The 23,726-nt window shown below is 43.9% G+C and overlaps 1 protein-coding gene across 1 annotated transcript in view; it reads left to right on the forward strand.

The window, feature by feature from the left end:
- The window catches only part of DNAAF11 (dynein axonemal assembly factor 11), a 113,461-nt gene that overhangs the window by 60,800 nt on the left and 28,935 nt on the right, over positions 1 to 23,726 (forward strand). Inside the window, exons 6-10 of the mRNA XM_062189450.1 lie at positions 2,538 to 2,726; positions 5,278 to 5,355; positions 9,447 to 9,512; positions 12,899 to 12,968; positions 14,552 to 14,647. Coding sequence (XP_062045434.1) covers positions 2,538 to 2,726; positions 5,278 to 5,355; positions 9,447 to 9,512; positions 12,899 to 12,968; positions 14,552 to 14,647 — 499 coding nt within the window. The remainder of the gene's footprint in view (positions 1 to 2,537; positions 2,727 to 5,277; positions 5,356 to 9,446; positions 9,513 to 12,898; positions 12,969 to 14,551; positions 14,648 to 23,726) is intronic.

The raw sequence follows: 23,726 nt of genomic DNA on the forward strand, positions 1-23,726 counted from the left end.
ATCTTGAGGCCAAGTACAGATGTAGATGGAGCTGGGCTTGAGCTGTCTTGAAGGGATGCAGCCAAAGAGAGTGTGGCAGCAATAAGGGGTTGTAGGGCAGATTGTCAATGGCAGAATCTAAGGGGTTGTCACAAAATGAACAACCAGGATGTTGACAACCCTTCTGAGCAGCTGTGTACTTGGAGGGTTCCTATGTAGTATCTCCACAAACAACCAAGGTTCACAAGCAGAGGAAGTCGGTGTCTGGGCATTGGCTTCAGGGAAGGCGGCAATAACAGCAGTGGTCACATAAGAGATGTTCACCTCTTTCTCCCCTTCCGTCCTCCCAGGCCCAGAATTCTGAAATCAGAAGGAATCCAAGGAGATCTACGAGACACAGGACACAGGGGCGAGGGGTAGATGAGCAATGAGGGTAGGAGTAGATGAGGTCCCTTTCCCCTGTGTGGCCCAGTCTTGAACTGGACTAGGAGGGACAGGGGTCAGGAGAGAAGGGAATGGCTGAGTTTGGATACAATGTTGAAGCTTTATTTAAATCATCAGCGTTTTCATACCTGAAGATGAGTGTCAGCTGAGATGAGACTGTTCTTGAAAGTGACTATAGGTCTGCTGGATCTGCTCACGTGTAGGAAGACAGTTCCAAGAGAACAGGTTTAAAGGAAGTGATTTGAGAGAAATTTTTTGTTCATACCCTAATGAACTCAGTCTGTTTCACCAGTCAGCTACCTAAATTTATACACATTTTTCCTTCGAAGACTTATGTTATTTAGCTGATATTTCTATCAGTTTTTCTTAAGTATTTTTGTTCTTTTTTTTAATCATCATTATTAGATTGCAAAAGGTAAAAGTGAACCAAATAGTCACTTAAATTAAGTAACAAAAAGTTACTTAAATGAGCATGGAACCAATTATTTCAGTGTCAATTAGCTAGAATATGTAAGAACATATACATCCTCTCTATGGGTTTTCACTACCATAAAGAACTGTAGCTTTATGACAAAGCATTTATTTTCAGTAATTTGCATTGTTTTGTTTATTAAAATATCTAGCTGCATTTTATAATGTGTAAAGAATCTAAGCAGAATTTTGCTCTATGCTTTGTATGTAGTATTTAAACTTCATGTTCTAGTGTCTTTGTCCCATCCCCTCAGAAAATATCTTACTGGAAGATCAACTAAATAAGACTTGTGTGTCACTGCTTTTGAGTAAAAGCAAAATCTAATGTTTACTGAGTAATTACTATTTGCTATGCTTGGTACTAAAAGGCTTACTGTAGTTTTTTTCATTCACTGTCATTTTCTTTTTTTTTTTTAAAGAGGTTTATTTATTTGAAAGGCAGATTTACAGAGAGGAGAGGTAAAAAGAGAGAGAGAGAGATGAGAAAGAGAGAGAGAGAGAGAGAGGTCTTTCATCTGCTGGTTCATTACCCCAGATGGCCGTGACACCCAGAGCTGTGCCAATCTGAAGCCAGGAGCCAGGAGCTTCCCCAGGTCTCCCATATGAGTGCAGTGGCCCAAGCACTTGGACCATCTTCTGCTGCCTTCCCAGGCCATAGTAGAGAGCTGGATTGGAAGTGGAGCAGCCGAGTCTCAAACCGGCACCCATGTGGGATGCCAGCACTGCAGGCAGCGGCTTTACCTACTATGCCACAGCACTGCCCTGTCATTTTCTAATAGAATGTATATTCTAAGGGGAGATAGGTTATATTCAATATTTATTGTTTGAATGGTGTCATTTTCTCTCCATTAGATTAAAATCTCTTGATAGTAGTGTTGTGGTATATCTTGACCAGGGTTGTTTGGGACCTGGCACTCAGAAGATTTATAATAAATACTTCTAGTCCCTATCAAGCAAATCTTGGATATCTCACATAATACCCATTTGATGGCACATAAAGATATCTTTAATTTCCTCATAGTTCACAAAATAGGAATAAGAGAAAGAATAGATAATCATCATAAACTGCATAATCAGAAATTATCCGTGAAAACTAAAGTAGGTGGAGGCCATTATGGGAGGCCTTGTGTGTCCCACAAGAGACTTTCAGAGGTGGAGAATCATTAAAGAACCTTGGGAACAGTATGATCAGATTTGTCTGGTGGAGCAAGCCCTGGGAGCAGAGTGGAAGGTGGAATTACCAGGCCCAAGGTTGGAGGTGCAATGATTGGTAAGGCCTGGTGGTCTCCTTGTTGTCTGATCAATAGAACCTCCCACAAAATATTGTAAAGTGCAAATTCCTAGGCCTTGCCGCAGATTTAGTGAAGGAACTATGCTTTTTATAAACCCCACCCCCCACCCCGCCAGGCCTGCAAACCTCCCTGATGACAGAGGACAAGGTGCCTCCCTAGACTTGTGGCCATACTTTTCTCCATCTTGACTCACATAGACTTTGTGTGTTGTTGTTGTTTTTTTTTCTCAGAGACTTTTTTATTTTAAAGTGAAAGATGACATAAACAAAGGGATATTTTTCAGGGGAAGAATTAGGGATGAAACTCATAGAGTTATTATTGGTCATCCATGCTCTGTGTCTCTTTTCCTAGATCATCTTTAGAGAACAAAGACCACTTCCAAACACCAGAGACACAAGAAGAGGAGCATAACAAAAAGAAACTACATGATGATGAAGATGATCTGGAATTCTGGAATAAACCCTGTTTGTTTACTCCTGAGTCTAGATTGGAAACTCTTAGACATGTGGAGAAACAACGGAAAGACCGAGAAAAATTAAGGTATTCCATCTTTTCCTGTCAATCAGGGAGGGTGAGGTAAGACTGTAATGGACCATATTTTCATGATTGCACATTATTTTATCTGTTATCTACATTAAACTTTTGTTAGCTATCACATGGTTTTTGCTTTTCCATAAGTAGAACTTTTTGTTGAAGTGTATTGACTAGCATTAATTAATATCAAGGTTCCTTCTTTAGGCCATCATAAAATGTGACATTTTAGGTAGGGTTTTGTTTGTTTGTATGTCTTTAGCTTTTTAACCACTGCAAATATATCTAGTGATAGTATGACCTAGGTTAGAAATAGTAGTTATCATGGAACAAAGACAAAGTCACTTTTGGGTTGAATGAGCTCCTTTAAGTCTTTTCTATTAATTTGCAAAATTAAGAATTAGAAGTCAGTTTCATTAGGCATTTTGTTCCAACTCTGTTGGAAATTTAACAATATACTTTCGTTTTTCAACTATTTTGATATAATTTGATGATTTCTTCAAAGCTAGAAGCTTAAGTTATTTTCAGAGTAGCTTTTTTCAAAGATAGAGTCTATGCCATTCTATTGCATGTTGGTGCTTAAGTCTGGGGTATATCACTTATGGAACCCTTGTAATTCATGAGTTTGATAATATAATCAATTAACTCCAAAATGCGGCAGTCTGCTGGCAGTGACATGGAGGAAACACAGTCTCTCTCTCTATGATTATCAACTAAAAGCCAGAAACCAAAAGAGGAGAAAGACTAATAAGAATCTCTGCTGCTTTCCTACAATTTTCCACATTCTCTAGCACGACAGGGAGGTGAAACAATGGAGAACCAAGTGTTATCTGAAAGATGTGTTTGTAAAATAAGGCGATCTGTAAGCTGAGGGCCACTCAGTGCTTTGCCAAGAGCACTTTACTAACATCAGAAAGTGCGCATTTGTGTCTTGACTGTCATTTACTGTCTGATGTTGGCAAGCACCTGACTCCTCCTCATCTGTTTAGCAGGGATCGTCATGCCTGCCTTACCTACCCAGCTGTATTGTTAAGAAAAGCAGATGAGCCAAGAGATGTAGTGCTTTGCAGACTCAAGTGCACTTTGAAACAGAAATCCCACATCCACAGGCGATATACTATATTTTTAACATATATTAGCATATCCATCCTTACATATACACACATATATTTGTGTATGTATATGTGTGTATGAGTATTTTATATTGTATTGAGCGTGAAATAAGGAGAAATATGTTTTCTCTCTGACACCTAAAAAAAAAAATAAGGTTGAGTTGGACATAGGTGTAAATTACACTGTTCAGTGTGCTATCGTCTGCCTGATCCAGTGGGTTTCTGAGGTATTTGGCTTTTTGATTGTATAATTATTTACATTAACTGGAAGAAAGCAATGACAAGAGCAAGTCTGTCATCATACATTGTCCTTGTCTGCATTGAAAGTTGAGTGAAACCAGGTACTTCTGGATGCCCCTTAATAGTCCTGGGTCATCAAAATATTAACTTAATTGGGTCTTGGGGCCCAGTTCAAGGTGCAGAGCAAATGTGAGTGCTTCTTTTAAAACATAAGGTTAACTGACACAAAATCTACATTACAAGAATGAGAGAAATCCAAAGCAAAGGATTGCCTGCAGTTCCACAATCTAAATACACTTGTCCATCTGGTCTTCTAGTTCTTGTCTACATAGGGCTATTTAAGTTGCATGTATTTTCAGTAACGTTTTAAATGGAACTTACACACCACACTTGCATTTCACTGGCTTCCTGGAGGCTTTTCCTCCTGGCTCCCTTTCTTTACATCCTATCCTGCCCTCAGTGTGATGAGAGTCAACAGGCTCATGTGGATCCCACCACATCTTCCTCCACTCTGCGGTCATAAATCATCCCAGCAAACACAGGGCCTGGAGTCTTTTATTTAAAACAAGAGCTTATATTTCATACATTCTTCTCGCTAAATACATCATCAACTAATCAATAGGTAAAGAGAAAACACGTTTTTAATAGCTGCAAAGTATTTCACAGCATGAATGTACCACAGTTGATCCAATGGACACTCCCAGTAGTTCCAGGATTTTGCCACGACAGAGAATGCTGTGAGAAGTTGCCTTTTATATAGATCCTTATGAACCAGAATTTTTATTTCTGTAGAATAGATTCCACTTCTATTTTAAAAAATTGTAATTTTAACTAAAGCAGAAGCTCTACACACAAATGGAGAATTGACAGTTATCTGGGTAAATCATGCATAAAATAGATTCATTTAAATATTCATGGATATTTCATGAAAAGGAGTTTTCCTCCCCCATTTAAATTATCTGGCAAATTGTCTTGGTCACATTTTTACTTTGCAGACATAGATACAACCATATTTTTAAAAAAAAACTGGCTTGACTTTGAGTTTCAAGCACAGGACTAAAGGAATGAGTTTCATAACAGTGAATTGTGGATATATTTACATATGTCTGCCTAATTTTTCTTAAACTGATTTTATCTTTTCTCCCCTTTGTCTTTCCTGCCACACCCTGCACCATTGCCCCTGGTTCCCACCCACCCCCGATTTTTAGTGAAAAAAAGAAGACCGTGAAGCCACCCAGGACTCTGATCACTGAAGATGGGAAGGCCTTGAACGTAAATGAGCCAAAGTACGTAGGCCAGGTGGAGACCTGGAAGCAGCCTTGGTGGTAGTGGGCTTTATAATGATTTCAGAAAATGGGTCTACTCTGCAAAGATTATGCCTGACCACTTTCAGCAAGTTTGCTGGGTCTAAATAATGTCATTTGTGCATATTGAAAAGCAAAGCATCTATCATCTTTTCACGTATATAATCTCACTGACATCCAGAGGACAGTTTAGGCATATGGAAATCTTAGTTCCCTGTGCATCCCGCAGAGCGTTGGACCATATACAAATTTATGCCTAAAAATTGCCACTGTGTTAGTGTTACATGTATAAATCTTTCAAACTCTTCCATGAAGAAGTTGGCTGAGAATTCTGATACATCTCCTGCACACCTATGTTATACTCTGGGACACATCTACAAAGCATTTGAGACCTGGGGAAGAAGCTGATATAAACACAAGAGTAAAGTTAATGAGAGGAAAAGTATTCAAACTGGAAATTCTCAAATCTAATAATACCTGATCTACCCTGTCTGTCTGAAAAATTAAAACTAGGAAGCATGCCAAAAAGGTCTTTTGTAGCCATGATACAGACCGAAAAGACTATGGGCTGTCTTGACTTCATTTTATGACTCAAAACCTATTTAGTTTATTTTTGTATTTGCTAACCCATTACCATGACAGTCACTGTCTCAAGTCTTTCCCAGGTATCACTTGTCTTCTCAGCAGTCACAGGCAGTAGGCAATATATTTTTGTTTTTTTTTTTGCCAAGCCCCAAACTTGAGCCTGGGAGAGGTGAAGTGACTTGTCCATGGTCATATAGCTAACAGGTGGTGTGTTAGTGATTTCCATGATCAGGTTTATAATCTCCCCTCTCCCCTACACACACTCTTCATCCAGTAGGCAGACAATCTCCAACTCCTCCACAAACCTTTAAACTGCAGACAGGAAGGCAGCGTAAGACATAGGTGAAGCAGTGGGGATACAGCACTGAATAGGATAGGTTTCTACTCTGGTGGAGCTTAAAAATGCAGTGGTGAAATCATCTCTCTTCAGCCTATGATGGCTCTCAAGGGAGACCCTGCAAGTGTCCCTGGTAAGACTACCACACTGACCATCTTACCTACCTTCCCCTAGACACTGACCATCTTACCTACCTTCCCCTAGACACTGACCATCTTACCTACCTTCCCCTAGAGCCAGTTCACTTAGGGAGAGTCCATGGCAATCTCATTGTCCACCCCTCCCCCATGCCCACCTAGTCCCACAATGCCTTGGGCTCTCTAACTTCCCCTCCCTGGTCATTATCCTCCTTCAGAGTCTCATTCCCATATGACTTGAATCCAACTCACTCTCTGTCCTCTCCCTGATCCCCTACCCCTGCCACCGTGCCCCTGGAGCTTATGCTTTGTCAACCAAACCTGAAACCTCAGCCTTTTCTCTCAACACCCTTTGTCTTCTTTCGTTATCTGGAGCTGAGGATTCCACTGCTACTGCTGCTCACCATGCGTAGACCATGAGGAGAGCTACTTTCAGGCCATCTTTCTCCTCTACCCCTTAAATTTCCAGCTCTGCTGAAACACAGGTCATCTGGATGTCCTCCCACCCCGATCTCCTTACTGCCTTCTCTACTTAACCCTCAACCCTCTGCCCTCTCAGTTCACTGAAGGTCTTAGCCCCAACGTCAGTGTCTTTCTCGCCACCTCTCTGCCATGCTCGGTCTTCTGACTTCATCACCAACATACACCATCCACTGAAAGTCCTGGTCTCCCAGTTTCTTGACCATCATTTTCTCTATCTCAGCTCAGCTACGTGATTGCATTTGCATTCCCAGTCTGGCCACCATCAGTATCTGCCACTCCCAGAATCTTCATCTCAAGTGTCTCACCGAGCACTTTGTCCTGTGTCCCTGTGTCCTGTGGAGCTCCCCACACTGCAGCAGTCGTGTGCCTTCACTGAGACCATCAGTTCACTCTGCTGTTTTGCTTCCCATCCCCAACCCTCATGTTCCCAGCTCCTCGCACCTGCTTTGCTTTCCCACTTCCCCACAGAAGTCAGTCCTTGGCAAACATCTAGAACTCTCTTTTCCTTCCCTCCTTCCCTCATCTTCACCTCGTGACACCCCAACCCTGTTTACATCTAGCACATCGCTGGCTCCTGAGCTTGCCTTCCTGTGTGGCTGGAGGAAGCCTTTGCCTCTGCTCGCTGGTCATCCGTGAACTTGCACCTTCAGGTCCCGAGTGGACTCGAGCAAACTCCTGGTGTTCTCTTGGGCAGTGTACTCTGCTGCTCTCACACCCTTCCTTCTCTCCTTGCTGCAAGCACAATCTTACACTTCTGTAGTCTCCACCTTTTCTCTTATTTGAAAAAAAAAAAAAAAAAAACCAGAAGCAGCCAGAAGTACCCTCTTCCTTGCTAACTGGAGCAGTCCACATACCCCCTCCTGTGCTGCTACCTTGGGTGAACGTCCTGTCGGAGGTCTGTCTCTGCTGCTCCCTGTCCCCAGACCCTCTTCCTCTCGAGGGCTTGGCTTCCATAGTTATCCTGCACTTGGCCACTCAGCTAGCTGTTTAATATCACGGTGCTGATATGAAACAATTAACACAAGCCCAGGCCTAAAACAGGACTCCTGGCCGCCATCCCCATGACAACTCCTCACCGGAATGTTCTCCATCTCAGGGGCAAGCATTTTCCTGGTAGTGAAGACCAGAACCTTTCTTTTTATCCTTTATTCTCTCATTTCATCAGTCAACCCAATGAGCTCCTCATTCAGAATTACCAGAATCCAGCTGCTTCCCATCAGCTCCGTCACCACCACTTTTGGTACAAGCCAACACCAGCTGTTGCCTGACAAGGGCAGCAGCTTGTTAAGTGGTCTGCATGGTTCCTGTGTTGGCCTCCTGCAACCTGTTGTTCTCAACTGCATCAAGAAGAAAGGAGGAAAGGACAACCACTCTCTCTTAAGCACAATTTCTGGATCCTGCCATAAGAGAATTTCCCTCATAGAACTAAATCGCACAACTTCACCTAGGTGCAAGGGAGCCTGGGAGATACTTTATTTTATGCTCCATGGCCACATGCCTAGTTAAAACCAGGAGGAGCAGGGGCTGGGGAATGACTCACTTTCTCTGAAGCCTCTCAAAATTTCCTTCCATGGGATACATGCAGGGAGAGTTCAAGTTGTCTGGCTGGGGAATTGGAGAACAGGCAAAGAAGAAGGCCCGACAAGGCTCTGAGATGGAGGAAAGAAGGCTTGGGCCATTGGAGACGCTGAAGGTGGCCCTCATGACTGGGTTGTTGGGAGCGGTGGGAGAGTGTGTGCTGCGATAGGACCTACCGCTGACCACCAGCTCTGTAGCCAACTCTGCGTTTTCCAAATAAGTTAGCTCGTGTTGTTTAATATTGTTGGGACACACACACACACATGTAATTGAATAACATCATGCATGCCATAGTCAAAATTGACCAAGTAATTCTGAATAGTATGTTGACAGTATGGAAATTATACCTAGGACCCAGCTTCAGGGTGAGCTTTAAAATCCACTCGTCCAGGCTTATAGGTTCTTTCGCACAGCATTGCCAACCTCTCTGAACCTCTGTTCACTTGTAAATACATAGTAGATCCTTGGCATGGCTCAGCCTTTCCATCCAGCACACTAGAAAGGTCCACCAAGAAAAGAAAAGGAAGACAACAAGGAAAAAAGGAAGACAGAACTCCTTACAACGTAAGCAGTGTGAAAGTATGGAAAAGAGCAAGCAAATGCAGCACTTAGCTCTCCATAAACGATGACAGTGTTTGAGTTTGCTCCTGGCAAAGTGGAGCAGAAAGCTTTAGCCACCAGATGTCTCTACCTCCGCACCAAAGTCAGTTCTCTGTATCTTCAGAGTCTTATGTTTAAACAATGTAAACATAAATAATTCACTGATAAAGAGCAGGTGGTTGTTCAAATCTTAAAACTAACATAGGCATTTTATTATCTAACTACCGAAATAAGCTTGTCATTGAAGATGATTATATGATTATTTTCAAATTAACTTTGGGTTCTGTGACTGGGTAACCTATACAGTATTCTAAAGATACTGTCTCCCCCCTCCCCCAATGTATCACTCTTAGACTTGATTTCTCTTTGAAAGATGACGAAAACCATCACCTGATCATCCTGGACCTCGCTGTCTATAGGTAAAGACTTTTTATTATGCATTTACTTAACTTACATATCTGGCCGTTTTCATCCTCAGCAGCCATCTTCCAAGTTCTGGAACCTTTTGAAGGGGGGCTTGATTTGACACGAGTTAGAGGAAGGCTAATTTTAAGACAGAGGATTTTTAATTGTCAACGCATCAGGATGAAGGGAAGAAGCCCACAATCCCACGGCTGTGGACTCTGGAATTTCTAAGGCTGTTTAAGTAATCCTCAGGGCTTTCCATTTTCTGATGCTGACGCTGCTGGAACCCCCTCTGCTCGTCTTCCTGACGCGTCACTTTGATTTTCCTCATAGTATCTTCCAGAAGGCTTTGATAACACAGCGAGCTCTGGTAGTCAGCCGGGGCGCCTCCAGCAGCCCCTTGCTTCCCCTGCCTCCCTCCTAGAACATGACTCCTGTCTCCCCCAACTCCATGCCAGGGGCAGGTGCTCACCCCTCAGCACCACATCACAGTAAAGCTGGCCCCTCCCGCCCCACCCTCCTCTCTGCAGCGTCGGCACTCCCACCCCCAGCCTGTGTCACCTTCTCCCCTTCCTTGGGAAGTCACTGGAAGCCACTCAGCTCACTCTGCCTCATTCCTGGCTCCCTGTCCTGACCTCCAGCTGCCAATCCCAGGGTCCTCTCACGCGTGCTGCCCTCTCTGCCTGTGTCGCTGTGGCCCTCCGTATCCTCATGGATGCACTCCTCGTGGCCCTCAGCCTCTCTCAGGGAAGCCTCTGTGTCCTGCTGTGGAGCCTAACACCACAGCATGCCTGCCAGCAAAGCCTTCGTTGATTGCTCTTAACATGAATGGTCCAGGCATGAGCTTTACTTAGTGTGTTCTTCCCTCCCTGTGTCTCTAGGACCTGAAACAGTGCCTGGCACCTGTTAGGAACCCAGTGATTCCAGGCATGAATGATTGAATGGATGAATGTTGATGAATGGAGTCAGCGGGCTCTGGTATGCCTGAGTTATAATAAAGACCTCTCTCTGGTCCTGGATTTTACATTCTCTAGTTCATTGCTCAGTAATGCAGGGAAGTAGGCAGGATTGTCATCCTGGGTTTACCCACCAGGGAGTGCATTCACAGGGTACCTCTCGTCAGAGCAAACAGGAAATGGAGAAGCCAGGGGATAAGCCCCCAGGCCTTCATCCACATTTGCTCTCTGAATTGTAATAAAATAACACGTAACTTTAAAACGCACCCTTTCAACCATTTTGTGGTGTGTAACCCAGTGGTGTTTAATAAATGCACAGTGTTGTATCCCCATTATCGCTGCTTGTTTCTCCCTCCCTGAGGCAGGCTAGCCTAACCTGCCGTGCGTCTGTACCTGTTTGCCTATTCCGGATAGTACCTGTAAGTATCCGCTGCCCTTCTGTCTAGCTTCTCTCCCTTAGCGTGTCCGTAAAACTCCTCCCTCGTTCTGTCACATGTAGGAATTCCTTTCCGTGGCTGAACCTTATTCCGTAGTATGGATATACCACGTAGTTCTTAGCCATTCGCTGCCCGGTTTTGGCTCTGGGGAGTCTAGTTCTTAGCCTGGTCCCTGCTCCCCAGTGAGCTGTCTCTCCTGTGCCTCACGGCAGCTCTCTGCCTGTCTGCTTGCCTGATCACCTTCCTTCAAACAATCTGTAGCTCTTCTCCAGCCGACCTGATGTCTTCTGTCCCTGAAGCTCCCCAGTAGGCTATTTCTGTTGCTTTTCAATTAAACACCCACTGTTCCATCTTTTTAAGTCCTTTCCATTTCCAGGCCTTATTTCCGGAGTTCAATGAATGTGCAATCCTTTCTCTTTTAGCTCCATTGCCTGTTTCCTCAAATGGAAACTTTGCTCATCCCGTGCATGTGAACGTTAGTGGTGGTTATGTTTCCCCCGACTCTGTCATAAAACCCTTCCATTGCCACGATTCTGCCTCAGTGAACTGCACTGAAATTCCTTGTTGACTGTATTTGCACCCAGGAGTATACATGAAGATTAAGCTCATTAGTTCATGCATACTTCCCGGCTTTATCCAACGGGTGCCTACAGGATGCCTATCCTGTGCCAGGCATGGGGAGACGATCGCTGGGGTATTCTCAGTTCAGTCTCTGCTCTCCTGCAGCGTTGTCCCAGCGACAGCTGTTGGAGGCAGACATTAGGCAGGCATCTTAATGACTAATTCCACTGGAAAAGGGAGCTGTAGAGGAAACAGGCAGTGTGCAGGATGGAGAAGAATGGTGTGCAGTGTGCAGTGGGGCGAGGTTCAGGGCAAGTCGGCGATCTGAGCAACTCGAAGGATGAGAAGGAGCTTGTTCAACAAAGAGCTGGCAGGAAACGCCGTCCGGCCGAGGAAGGGCTTGCCAGGTCGGCACAGATGAGTGTGTTAGGGGCTGAAGTCTGGTGAAGAGCAGATAGCCAGGTAGATGTTACATGTGAAGTTGTGGGAAGTGGTATCTCTACTTTCACTGTTATATACACTTCATGAAATAACATAATAGTTTATTAACACTGTATCATCATGTACTATGAACTGTCCTCCATAGCAATCTCACGAAGCAGGCACTACCAGTATTCCCATTTTACAGATGAGAAAGCAAAGGTTTAGGAAGTTGAGGCATGCAGGGCAGGGTGTTAGAGCGAGAAGGGGTGGACTCAGCTCCTCACAAGTGTGTGCAGCTCCGGAGCCTGCGCCTGCAGCCAGTGTGTTAGCTTCCCTGCCCTCGTGTTTGCAAGTAGTGACTCATCACTGCATTTCCCAATGAGCGCACTCAGTATTCTGTAACCGTTTGACTCAACCTGATCATGTATATTTATATGTATATATTTATTCATTTTTTAGTGAGTGCTGGGGAGCCTACATCTTCCATTTGCTCACACGTCAAGGACAAAAGCTGTCACTTGATCGTGGGGGCACAGGCGTCCATGGAAGGCTTTGCTTGGTCAGCAGGCTTTGCTCGGAAGGGAGAGGCAGGCTCCTTTTCCAGGAGAGATGCTATCTGGGCAGCTGCAGAACAGCCTCCCAGGAAGCAGGAGCTGTGGTCTCAGGCCCCAAGTGTGCTGGATTCAGCATTCCTGGCTATTCGACTTCTAGGGGCTTAAAATAAAATACTCATGAAAAAACATAGCAAGCTATTTTTTGGAAACCTCTGGTGCTTCAGACCTCAGATATTTTTGGTTTGGGGCAATCAATGCCAAGTGTACTTGCGGGTCTGAAACTGAAGTTGCTGATGTGTTGAATTTCCTTTAGTCTGGGGATTAATTTAAGACGAGGTTTTTAAGACCTGTTTAGCATGGAAAAATTAAGCTGTGTTTAAAATGTTCCTGTAAGTGTGAATTTGTGTTTGCACTTGTTTAAAATAAATGGCTTTGAAGATTACAGGATTTAATATGTTTCATTTTAAAGATACATGGATACCTCATTAATTGACGTTGATGTGCAGCCAACTTATGTGCGAGTGATGGTCAAAGGGAAGGTACGTCTGACCCCGTCAACTATCAGTTTCCAAAGCTAAGATTTGAACTGAGCTGTGTTGCCCTAATTTTTAAATGTGATTCCAATAGAGAAAGAGAAGAAACCTGATCTGAATGCTGTTTTAAGCACTTGATTTTAGACCATGGGAATGGTGTAAAATAGAAATGGCTGCTGGCCTTGTGTAGCTTGAGACAGGGAGTTTGTTTGTAATCCTGTGTTTGTTTATTTTATTTTTTTATTATTTTTGACAGGCAGAGTTAGACAGAGAGAGAGAGAGAGATGGACAGAGAGAAAGGTCTTCCATTTCTGTTGGTTCACCCCCCCAAATGGCCGCTATGGCAGGCGCGCTGTGCCGATCTGAAGCCAGGAGCCAGGTGCCTCCTCCTGGTCTCCCATGTGGGTGCAGGGCCCAAGCACTTGGGCCATCCTCCACTGCCTTCCCGGGCCACAGCAGAGAGCTGGACTGGAAGAGGAGCAACCAGGACAGAATCCGGCACCCCAACCGGGACTAGAACCCAGGGTGTCGGTGCTGCAGGCGGAGCCTGTGTTTATTGTACTGCACCATTCTACCAAGCTGATAGCACAGTGATCACACAAGGGTACTTCAAAAAGTTTGCAGGAAAAAAAATGGAATTAAAAGATGCTTCTTTGGATGCAAAAAGTTTTGAAATCATATTTTTCTTTTTTTAAGGTTTATTTATCTATTTGAAAGACAGTGTTACAGAGTTACAGAGAGGTAGAGAGAGAGAGAGAGAGGGAAAGAGAGAGAGAGAAAGAGAGGTCTTCCAGCACTAGTTCACTCCTCAGATGGCTGCAATGGCCAGAGCTGTGCCAATCAGAAGCTAGGAGCCAGGAGCTTCTTCTGGGTCTCCCCTGAGGGTGCAGGGGCCCAAGGACTTGGGCCATCTTCTACTGCTTTCCCAGGCAGAGTTGGATAGGAAGTGGACTAGCTGGAACTTGAACTGGCACCCATATGGGATGCCAGCACTGCAGTGGTGGCTTTACCCGCTATGCCACAGCACTGGCCCTGAAATCCATATTTTTCATAATGTACAAGCCCATGAGCTCTTTGAAGACCCCTTGTGTGCACAAATTTCAAATTTTTTTGCACCAAGATAACCATATCTTTTTAATTCCATTGCCGTCAGCTTTTTGAAGCACCTTTATATGTGTAACAGCTTATGTATGAGATTAAATTGCATACCTATTCTATCAGTGTTTCATTCATAGCAAATATAATTTTACAGTTTTTGAAACAATATGTTTTTCTGATTCTGAGCATTTATATGAATGAACATTAAGCCTTAAAAATGGAAATTTGTTGATGTTTTATGATAAGAAGCCATAAACAGTCCCACGAGTGATCTGCTATTTGTGATTAATGACCGTTTTTTAGATTATTCATTAACATAGGTAAAATAGTTCATGCATATCAGGCAGGGCTCACATGCAGTTTTTTTACTAATAAGTCTAAGTGCATGTCTTAATTGAATACTGAGCTTGAATTGGTAATGAGACCATCTTTTGCAGTAATCCGCTCTTTGACGTGTCCCCACTCTTCTGATACTGCCTGCTTATTTTTAGCCATTTCAGCTTGTCCTTCCTGCAGAAGTCAGACCTGACAGCAGCTCTGCCAAGAGATCCCAGACCACCGGGCACCTGGTGGTCTGCATGCCCAAGGTAGGCAGTGTCACCTCGGTATTCGTCCGTTCCTGGAGGAAATTGACCAGTTAGGGCTAATGATGACTTCTGATTGAATCTGTTGGTTGAGAGGACCAGAAAATCTCCTCACAGCAGCTGAGGTAGGAGAACAGAGAGCTGGGAGGAGAAAAGAACTGAGACTGGCTGCAGTTCAGGCTTGCGAGGGCTCGTTCTTCCATTGCTTCCCTAGCAGCTCTTGTCTCTGCAGGCCAGAGTCTGGACGGCAGCTGGATGGATGAATCGTGTGGTTCTTGCAAGTGAGGCAGGTGCCACTGAACAACATCCTTTATGTGGTGATTGGCACTTTCCTTGCTAATAACTTCAAGAGGAGATGAAGCAAGCCCAAGCTCTCTGGAAAGATGGCGTTGGACTTCCAAACTAGTACTTTCTGGGGCTCTGTTTCCCAATACCACTTTTAAGAGAGAGAAGGCATGTAAAATTCATAGCATGGTTAGCACACATTGAATTTTGCTAGTATTATTTTCATGATATGGGCCAGATGTTATTTTAACTGAAATTCTTTTTTCCTCTTCTTATTAGGGGCAGTAAATGTGTATTTTTGATATGGCACAGGGCAGATTTGATTCTGTTCAATTCGGCAAGCATTCGTTGACTGCCTACATGGGTACCAGTCTAGGAAGGGAGACAAGAATGTAAACAAGTGATTTTCCATAGTCTAAGAAAAACAATCATGGCATCATTACTAGAAATAGTAGAGTTCCTGACGCCTAGCTTCATGAGGAGGAAATGTGAGAACATGATTTTGAAGGGTGAGTGAGGTTTGACACATGGAGAAGAAGAAGATCATATGGTAAGGAGGCCACGGGTGTGAGGCACGGTCTGTGAATGGAAATGGTTCTGTGTGGCTGTGGTATGTGACAAATGTGAGAAAGTGGAGAAAGCTAGAGGGTATAGAGGAGAAAATTCATGGAGGATCTCGGACAAACATCACTTGATGCAGTTGATATTGGGGATGTGCTGGGAGAATGGGAGAGGCTACTACTGGATAAATCAAGGGGGAAAATGATACAGGTATGAACTATAATTGTATTTTTTAAATATGAAGTTTATATTTTGTTTTTATTTATTTTAAAAGCAGAATGGGAGAGAGGGAGAGAAGGAGAGAGAGAGAGAGAGAGAGAAATAGAAAAATCTTCCATCTGCTGGTCTACTCCACAAATGCCTATAACAGCCATCTAGTTCTTCCACAAGATTGGCAGGGACAGAGGTTCTTGAACCATCATCTGCCACCTACCAGTTGCATTAATAGGAAGCTGTATCTGAAGGGGGATCCCAGGCACTCTGATATGGGCCGTGGGTGTCCCAAGCAGCAGCTTAACCTGTGGCACCACAATGCCTGCCCCTCATTATTTTGTATTTATTGAGTGACTATTGAAGCTTTATACTCTTCCAGGTGCTGAATGAACCAAGGTCTCTGTTTTCCCTTCAGAGAAGGGAAGACAGACCATGTACAATTAAACAGACAAATCTGTTTCAGGTAGAGATGAGCACTAGGCTGAAAATAAGGCTGTGTGTACGAGGAGTGGGGGGACATTGAGGGATCAGGAAACAGTCCTGTGAAAAGATGACATTTCAGCTGAGACCTGGCTGATGTGCAGCTGCAGACGTATGAAGGTGAGGTGCGTACAGAAGGAGCATGCTGTGTGCAAGGGGCTGGTGGTGGGAATGCGGCCACTGCTCCCAGAGCACTACAGTGAACACAGCCAGGCTATCAGGAATGTGATGCGTGAGGAGAGAAGAACACGGCGGAAACGCAGGCCGAATCAGCCTTGTACAGTCTTTTGGGCCACAGCAAGGAATATTATTATTATTCCACGAGTATTGGGAAGTCATTGGTGAGTTTTAAGCAGGGATTGGCCGGCGCCACAGCTCAACAGGCTAATCCTCCACCTGTGGTGCTGGCACACCGGGTTCTAGTCCTGGTTGGGGCGCCAGATCCTGTCCCGGTTGCTCCTCTTCCAGTCCAGCTCTCTGCTGTGGCCCGGGAGTGCAGTGGAGGATGGCCCAGGTCCTTGGGCCCTGCACCCGCATGGGAGAAGCACCAGGAGAAGCACCTGGCTCCTGGCTTCAGATCAGCGTGGTGCGCCGGCAGCAGCGGCCATTGTGGGGGGTGAACCAATGGAAAAGGAAGACCTTTCTCTCTTGTCTCTCTCTCTCACTGTCCACTCTACCTGTCAAAAAAAAAAAGCAGGGATTAAAATGACCTGATTTATGTTTTTAAAATGTTACTCTACCTTCTCCATGGACTCTGAATCAACTGGTGGAAAGAAGAGCTGAGGGGAAATTAGTGAAAAGGTTGCATGAGGTCATCCAGCGGGGAGACCACGGACAGGGCGGGGAAGGCAGTAAAAGGTAATTGAATTGAGGATGCATTATGATGCTGGTACCAGCAAGATATCGATTGTGAAGTAAATCAAAGATGCTTCCTAATATTTGTCTTTAACGAATAGTGTGATGCTGGTGTCATTTTCCGAAAGGGGAAAGACTTTAGGAGGAGCAGATTAGGGGAAGCAAATTATGGTTTCATTTGACCATTTTGAATTATAGATGTTCTGAGCCATCTAGTTGACATCTCAGGCATGCATTTGCATATAAAAGCCTTGAGCTTGGAGGAGAGAATGAGCCAGCACCATGAAAGTAGAAACGATAAGCATACACATGATGGTTACAGACATAGGAGTTTGGATGGAAAAGAGACGAGGGCCCAGGTTGGAGCAGTGAGCGTTCCATCACTTTGTGGTTGAGCAGAAGAGTCCAGTCAGGAAACTACACATGAACAGCCAATGAGTTAAGGGGGAAACCAGAAGCAGAAGCGTGTGGTATCAGGGAAGGGTTTCAAGAAGAAAGGAAGAGGTCAGGTATGATGAGGACACACATGATCATTGGACTTAACAAAGCAGAGGCCATCAGTGGTCTGGATGAAAGCTATCTTAGGGAGGCAGTGACATTGGAAACTGTCAGAAAGGGTGGATGAGAAAAAATTAGTTATTTGAGGAGGAAACAAGCATTCAGACAACTTGTTCTGAGAATTTCTTCTCTGAATGGGAACAGAGAAATAGACCAGTGTTTGGAGGTGGTTGAAGAATCAAGTGAGATGATATAGTTGACAACAGAGATGATATAGTTGAAAAACACTAAAGAAATAGAATTGGAGATTCATTGAATGTAGAGAGGAAAAAATGAAGGTGAAAATATGGATCACATCTCCTTGGTGAGTTAAAATTAGTGTCTATGGCTTCTAAAGCCTGGAAGTGTTGCATGTGCTGGAGTATCTGGTTCCCCACGATGGGATAGTTTAGCTGGGGATGTTTCCAGTTTAAGCTGCAAAAACTCCAAATACATGTGGCTGTAACCGTGAGCATTTCACACCTTGTAACAAGAACAGAAGGTAGGGGAAGCCAGGCAGGTAGGCTCAGGGTCTGTCTTACATGTCACTTTTGTCCTCAGACTGGCTTCCGTCCATGAGAGGAGTGCCAGGCAGCGTGCTTTTTTGTTCTTGCCTTGCATGAGACCAAAAAGTGAAACAGAGAAGGAGAGGAGGGAGGGTAAGAGTTCCTCTGGATTGATTAGAACAGTCTAGCCGAAGAGTCCATCCAGGCTTGACTAGCTTACTCCTGAACAATTGAACCAATCTTTGGCCAAGGGGATGGTGATTGGTTTCTATTTCCCATGAGCCTGGGGGTAAGGTCAGTCTTGCCCAGGTTGCTCTGCCTTCACAGGGGAAGAGTAGATAAACCAGTCATAGTGGGGCTCTGCTGGTGAGGAAGAAAAGCAAAATGGAAGGAGTGCTTGGTACAAAGGATATAAAGTACATTAACCAGTGCGGTTTCTATAACGACTTAGTAATTGTTTTCCTGTAGCCAATTTTCCAACAGATTGATTATAAGTAATCAATTGTATACTTTTATTCTGGGGCAATAAGAGAGCAAATACAATTTGTTATCAAGTAATGAAATAACAAACATTAACTGTAAGAATTGCATTATATTTGGTGACTACAACAAATTAACAGAATGCTCCAAATTAACTAGAATATCCCATAGGGAACTCTAAGAAGTAACTTAATTACACCAGGACTTGGAAACAGACTTTTTGTATGATACTGTGATCACCAGCTTTTTTGTTTGTTTTTGAAAAGCCAGAGAGTAAAAGGGAACTCTGCTATTTCTTAGAGAGAAATCAAGACATGATTGCTATACTCTAGTAGGGTGCCAGGCACTAGCTGAGAAACCCCTGTTGTCACCACTCACGACACTTTTAAACAAATACAGCATCCTGTTTCCATTTCACCCTTTTGTTTTTCTGTGTCTGCATTTTTCACGTTTCATGTAAAGACACATAAAAACTTGTAAATGACTTATTAAGGAAAAAGCATTTTAGAAGTACAAGGTTAAAGATAAGATACTGCATATTGAGGGACTAGGGATGGTTCTAATACTTCCTCAGCATAACCTGAGTAAGCATTTTTCTTTTGAGTTCTGTACAAAAGTTCATGGGAAACGGAGCTGAAAGATGAGCTCATTCAGGTGCAAAACTTTGAAAATGCAGGGCTGTCAGAGAGCTCATGGAAAGTGTGTGTCATGAAAAAAAAAACTGTGCATTTAAGAACTGCACCCCAGCAAACTGATCTTTCAGTTCTATTTTCCACAAACCTTTTGAAATACACTCTTATTTTCTAAGAGTTTAGACAACCCTATTAACGGTTTTTTGTTTGTTTGTTTGTTTTGACAGAGTTAGACAGTGAGAGAGAGAGACAGAGAGAAAGGTCTTCCTTTCCATTGGTTCACCCCCCAAATGACCACTACGCCGGCGCACTGTGCTGATCTGAAGCCAGGAGCCAGGTGCTTCCTCCTGGTCTCCCATGGGGTGCAGGGCCCAAGCAGTTGGGCCATCCTCCACTGCCTTTCTGACCCACAGCAGAGAGCTGGACTGGAAGAGGAGCAATCGGGACAGAATCTGGTGCCCCAACTGGAACTAGAACCCAGGGTACTGGCGCCTCAGGCGGAGCCTAGTGAGCCACAGCGCCAGCCACACAACCCTATTAATGTTACCTTAATGTATGTGTTATGCTAAAGGCATATTCTAGCATCATTTCTCTTAAAAGAAATGTATTTTGTTAGCAAAAGCAGGCTTTGCAGAATAATTTCTTGCCCAACATCAGTTGTTTTTCATTTATCAGTAGTTATTTGCCCGGACTCTCAAGCTCTTCCTTAAAATTAGTCAAAAATTCAAAAACAAAACTATTGAGATTTACTGTTAAAATGTATATTACTGAAAATTAACACCCTCACAGTTCCTGTTGATTGAACCAGTTGAAGTATGGCAGTTTAGTTCACTGTGCTGTTCTGGAAGCCCAGACTTCTTAATTCACTGTGGAACTGTGTGACTCTGGCCTGCATTATAACCACTGAGGGATCTGGAAGCGGGTTGTGAGAGTCACCCTAGTGTTCACTGACAGCTGAGCTGATAAAGAAAGAGTGGTGCGTATATGAGTATAGACAATGGAATATTACTCAGCTCTGAAAAGAAAGAGATCTTGCCATTTGCTATAATAAGAATGGGCCTGCAGGACATTATGCTAAGGAAAATATTATAAAAGTTCAAATGCACACAGAGAGAAAACAGAACACTAGTGATCAGGAACAAGGGATGGGTGGGCTGGAGAGAAAATGGAGGTCAGAGGATGGCGCTGTATGTCAGCTGGGGCTGCAGGTCAGAGGATGCAAAGTAGCAGATGCATAGGATGACCAAGTCTCACGACCTGCTGTACACACTAAGGACTGTATGCGATAAAATTCCACTGTACTGGGGATTCGTGCTCCATGAACAGACTTGAACTGCTCTTGCCACAGAAACAAGAAGTGACCAATTAGGTGGAACAATAGATATGTTAACTCATCCAAATATCTTCCATAGCGTCATGCTATGGACCTTAAATATACAAATGCTTCAAAAGAAAATAGTATAGTTAGGCTTCAAATGCTGGAAAACTCTGACTCAAAGCAGTAAAAATAGCCAGCAAAACCATTTGACTCCACCTAAAATAAGAGAACCAAGGAGACACTTGGGTTCAACTTCAATTCATTTATAGAACAGTGTCACCAACATGAGTGAAACTTAGCTCTTCCAGAAATAGCTAAGATGGTCCTTCGTGGTTTATAATACTCAGATATTCCAAGTTGAAAGGGTATTAGACTGGGTGTCTAGTAGTTCCCTCTATGTGACGGTGTTTGTGAAGAGCACTGCAGAGAGCTGACCTTTGGTTGTGCCCATGCCTTCGATGATTATACCATGTTTATTTTGGGAAATTCAGTGACGGACCTGGCTTTCCCACACAGGCAGTCCCAGGCAATGGAGGATCGCCTTCCCGGGAGATAGAGGACTGGTAATAAGGATGCTGTGTTGTGTGGGGTTTGTCTCAATCTTTCCACTAGCTAGTGGCATTTCTTCCTGGATTCTGGCACCTTTTTGATAACCGGTCCTAGCTTTCGGGGCTGATATGAAAAGAATCTCACTCTGCAGCGTCTGTGGCCTTTTATCACATTAGACGTATTCGGTCAAGGCACACAAAGCAACGGTATCATCAGCCACCGTTGTAACTCACACTCACACTGCTTTGGAGAACAGTAACTCTGTTTTCAACACAGCAGTCAGAGTGGTTGTTTGATATATGTAAATCAAGGCAGTTACTTTTCCCATTTCGTCAGAGTTAGAGGCAAAGTGCCCTGACAACCAAGCCCACCAGCCCTTATCTGCCATCAGCATCTTTTCCCACTTTCTGTTCTCGCCGTGCTGCCCACCTGTGGCTTCCTTGCGGATCCACATGCATGGAAGCCTCTTACTGTTCCAGGGCCTTTGCACTTGCCGCTCCCTCTGCTGCCGTGCTCTCCCTCCAGGTGCTGTCATCCGCTCTCACCGCTCCCAGGTTTCCGCCCGAGTCCCTTTTTGTGAATGAGGCCTTTCCTGACCCCACACTTAAGGGAGAGTCCCCTCCCCTCCCAGCATTCTGTATCCCTCCACCGGACATATCCACCGAACCTATCAGCACCTGAGAGCCTGCGTGCTTTATTATGTATCTCTTGGTCTCTTCTCCAAGGTAAGAAGTCAAGCTTCATCTGAGATGGGGGTTTGTGTGTCCTCGTCACTGCTGTGTCACTAGAAGCCAGAACAGAGCCTGGCAGAGTAGCTGCTCAATAATTTTCTGCTGAGTGAGTAAATACATTAAATGCATTTTAAAATCCATTTCGATGTTTGGAATATGAATCTCCCCTACTCCCCTCCCTCTCAACCACTGCCTGGTTACTTTTCCAATGAGAGCATTCTGAGATGATTTGAAGGTCAGTGCATCAGATCCTCCTCAGAGGGCCATTGGGATTTTCACTGATGGGTATTTAGGAGCAGTGGGCTCTGGAACCAGCCAACCTGACCGAGTCCTGAGGTTTTTCCTCAGCAGCTGTGTGACCCTAGCAACTTACTGACCTCTCTGTGCCTCCAATCCCTCATCCCAAAATTGTATAATAATGATAATAAAGGTTGTCTTGAGGATACTGTACATGAATGTAAGGAGAGCCCTAGAACAGCACTTGGGATGAAATGCATACTGTGTTAATGTTTGCTCTTAATCACTATTATTCATCACTAGGAATTGACATTGTTAAATAGTAGCAGTGGCTCTTAGTATTGTTTTATAATTCTTGAAATTGCATTGGACTTATGCATTGTAATAGGAATGAATTGACTGATATATCTACATTATCAAGACTAAATAATCAGTAGGGTGTTTCTCCATTATTACTATTATTTTATGCCCTCAGAATATTGGGGGGTGGTGGGAATAGTTTTCTTGCTAAAGTTACTATACAATTTCTAAAGTTTATAAATACCATAGGTATGGCTTTAGTTCCATTTTGAGTGAGGTAATTCTCCATCACATTTTCCAAGCATTTATGCTACTGTTGAGTCTTTTTTAATATTTGCAGTCAGACAGATCATATGTACATAAACAATCTGATGAGCAGCATCCTGGGAGTATTTGGCATATGAGCTCACACAGTCCAGCTTAACAAGATTTCACTGAAAGGTTGCATTCGCTGGGAGCCTTATTCGCTTGAGTCAAGTCATTACGTTAAACTCCCATCTAGACTCTCACTGACAAGTTGCAGGAGCACTCCAAGAATATGTTTTGCGATTTCCTTCGGGGCTTCTTTCAGAGTAATTAACTGAGACGAAGGAAGTTGCCATCTGTACTGAACAGCAAGTATATTGACCTCTTCATTTAGTGAACATCTTGGTTGACTCTGCTCTACTGAGCACAGGAGGTGAAGGTCACATATTAAGGTCAAACAGACCACAACTCTGAAGACACAATGTCAGACTCCCTTTTCCTTACTGGTCAGATCCACGTTTCATAATGCTTTCCCTCCACTCAAGTGGACTTGTGATAGACCCACCGTAAACTCACTTTTATTCTTTAGTTGTCAAGTGGGTCCACCAAACTGTCTGGTCATCTTTCTAGGCATCCCTGTTCCATTCATATTTTTTCACTTTTATTTTTTATTCTCAGTTCATTCCTAAAACTGCCAACACTGAAAAAAATGGAAGTGTCAAAAGGTAACTTAAGAGGCCGGCGCTGTGGCTCAGTGGGTTAAGCTACTGCCTAAAGTGCCAACATCCCATATAGGTACCAGTTTGAGTCCTGGCTGCTCCACTTCTGATTCAGCTCTCTGCTAATGCACCTGGGAAAGCAGTGAAAGATGGCCCAAATGCTTGGACCCCTGCACCCTCATGGGAGACCCCGAAGAAGCTCCTGGCTCCTGGCTTTGGCCTGGCCATCCCTGGCTGTTGTGGCCATTTGGGGAGTGAGCTAGTGGATGGACGATTCTCTCTCTGTCTCTGTCTCTCTCTGTGTTTCCCTCTCTCTGACTAACTCTGCCTTTCTAACAAATAAATAAATCTGAAAAGAAAGCTAATTGCAATATACTTCAACCATTTTATCTACCAATCTACCTGCATGTATGGTCCCTTGCGAAACCCTCCT

Source organism: Lepus europaeus, chromosome 4, assembly GCF_033115175.1.
Source record: "Lepus europaeus isolate LE1 chromosome 4, mLepTim1.pri, whole genome shotgun sequence".
Classification (NCBI taxonomy): domain Eukaryota; kingdom Metazoa; phylum Chordata; class Mammalia; order Lagomorpha; family Leporidae; genus Lepus; species Lepus europaeus.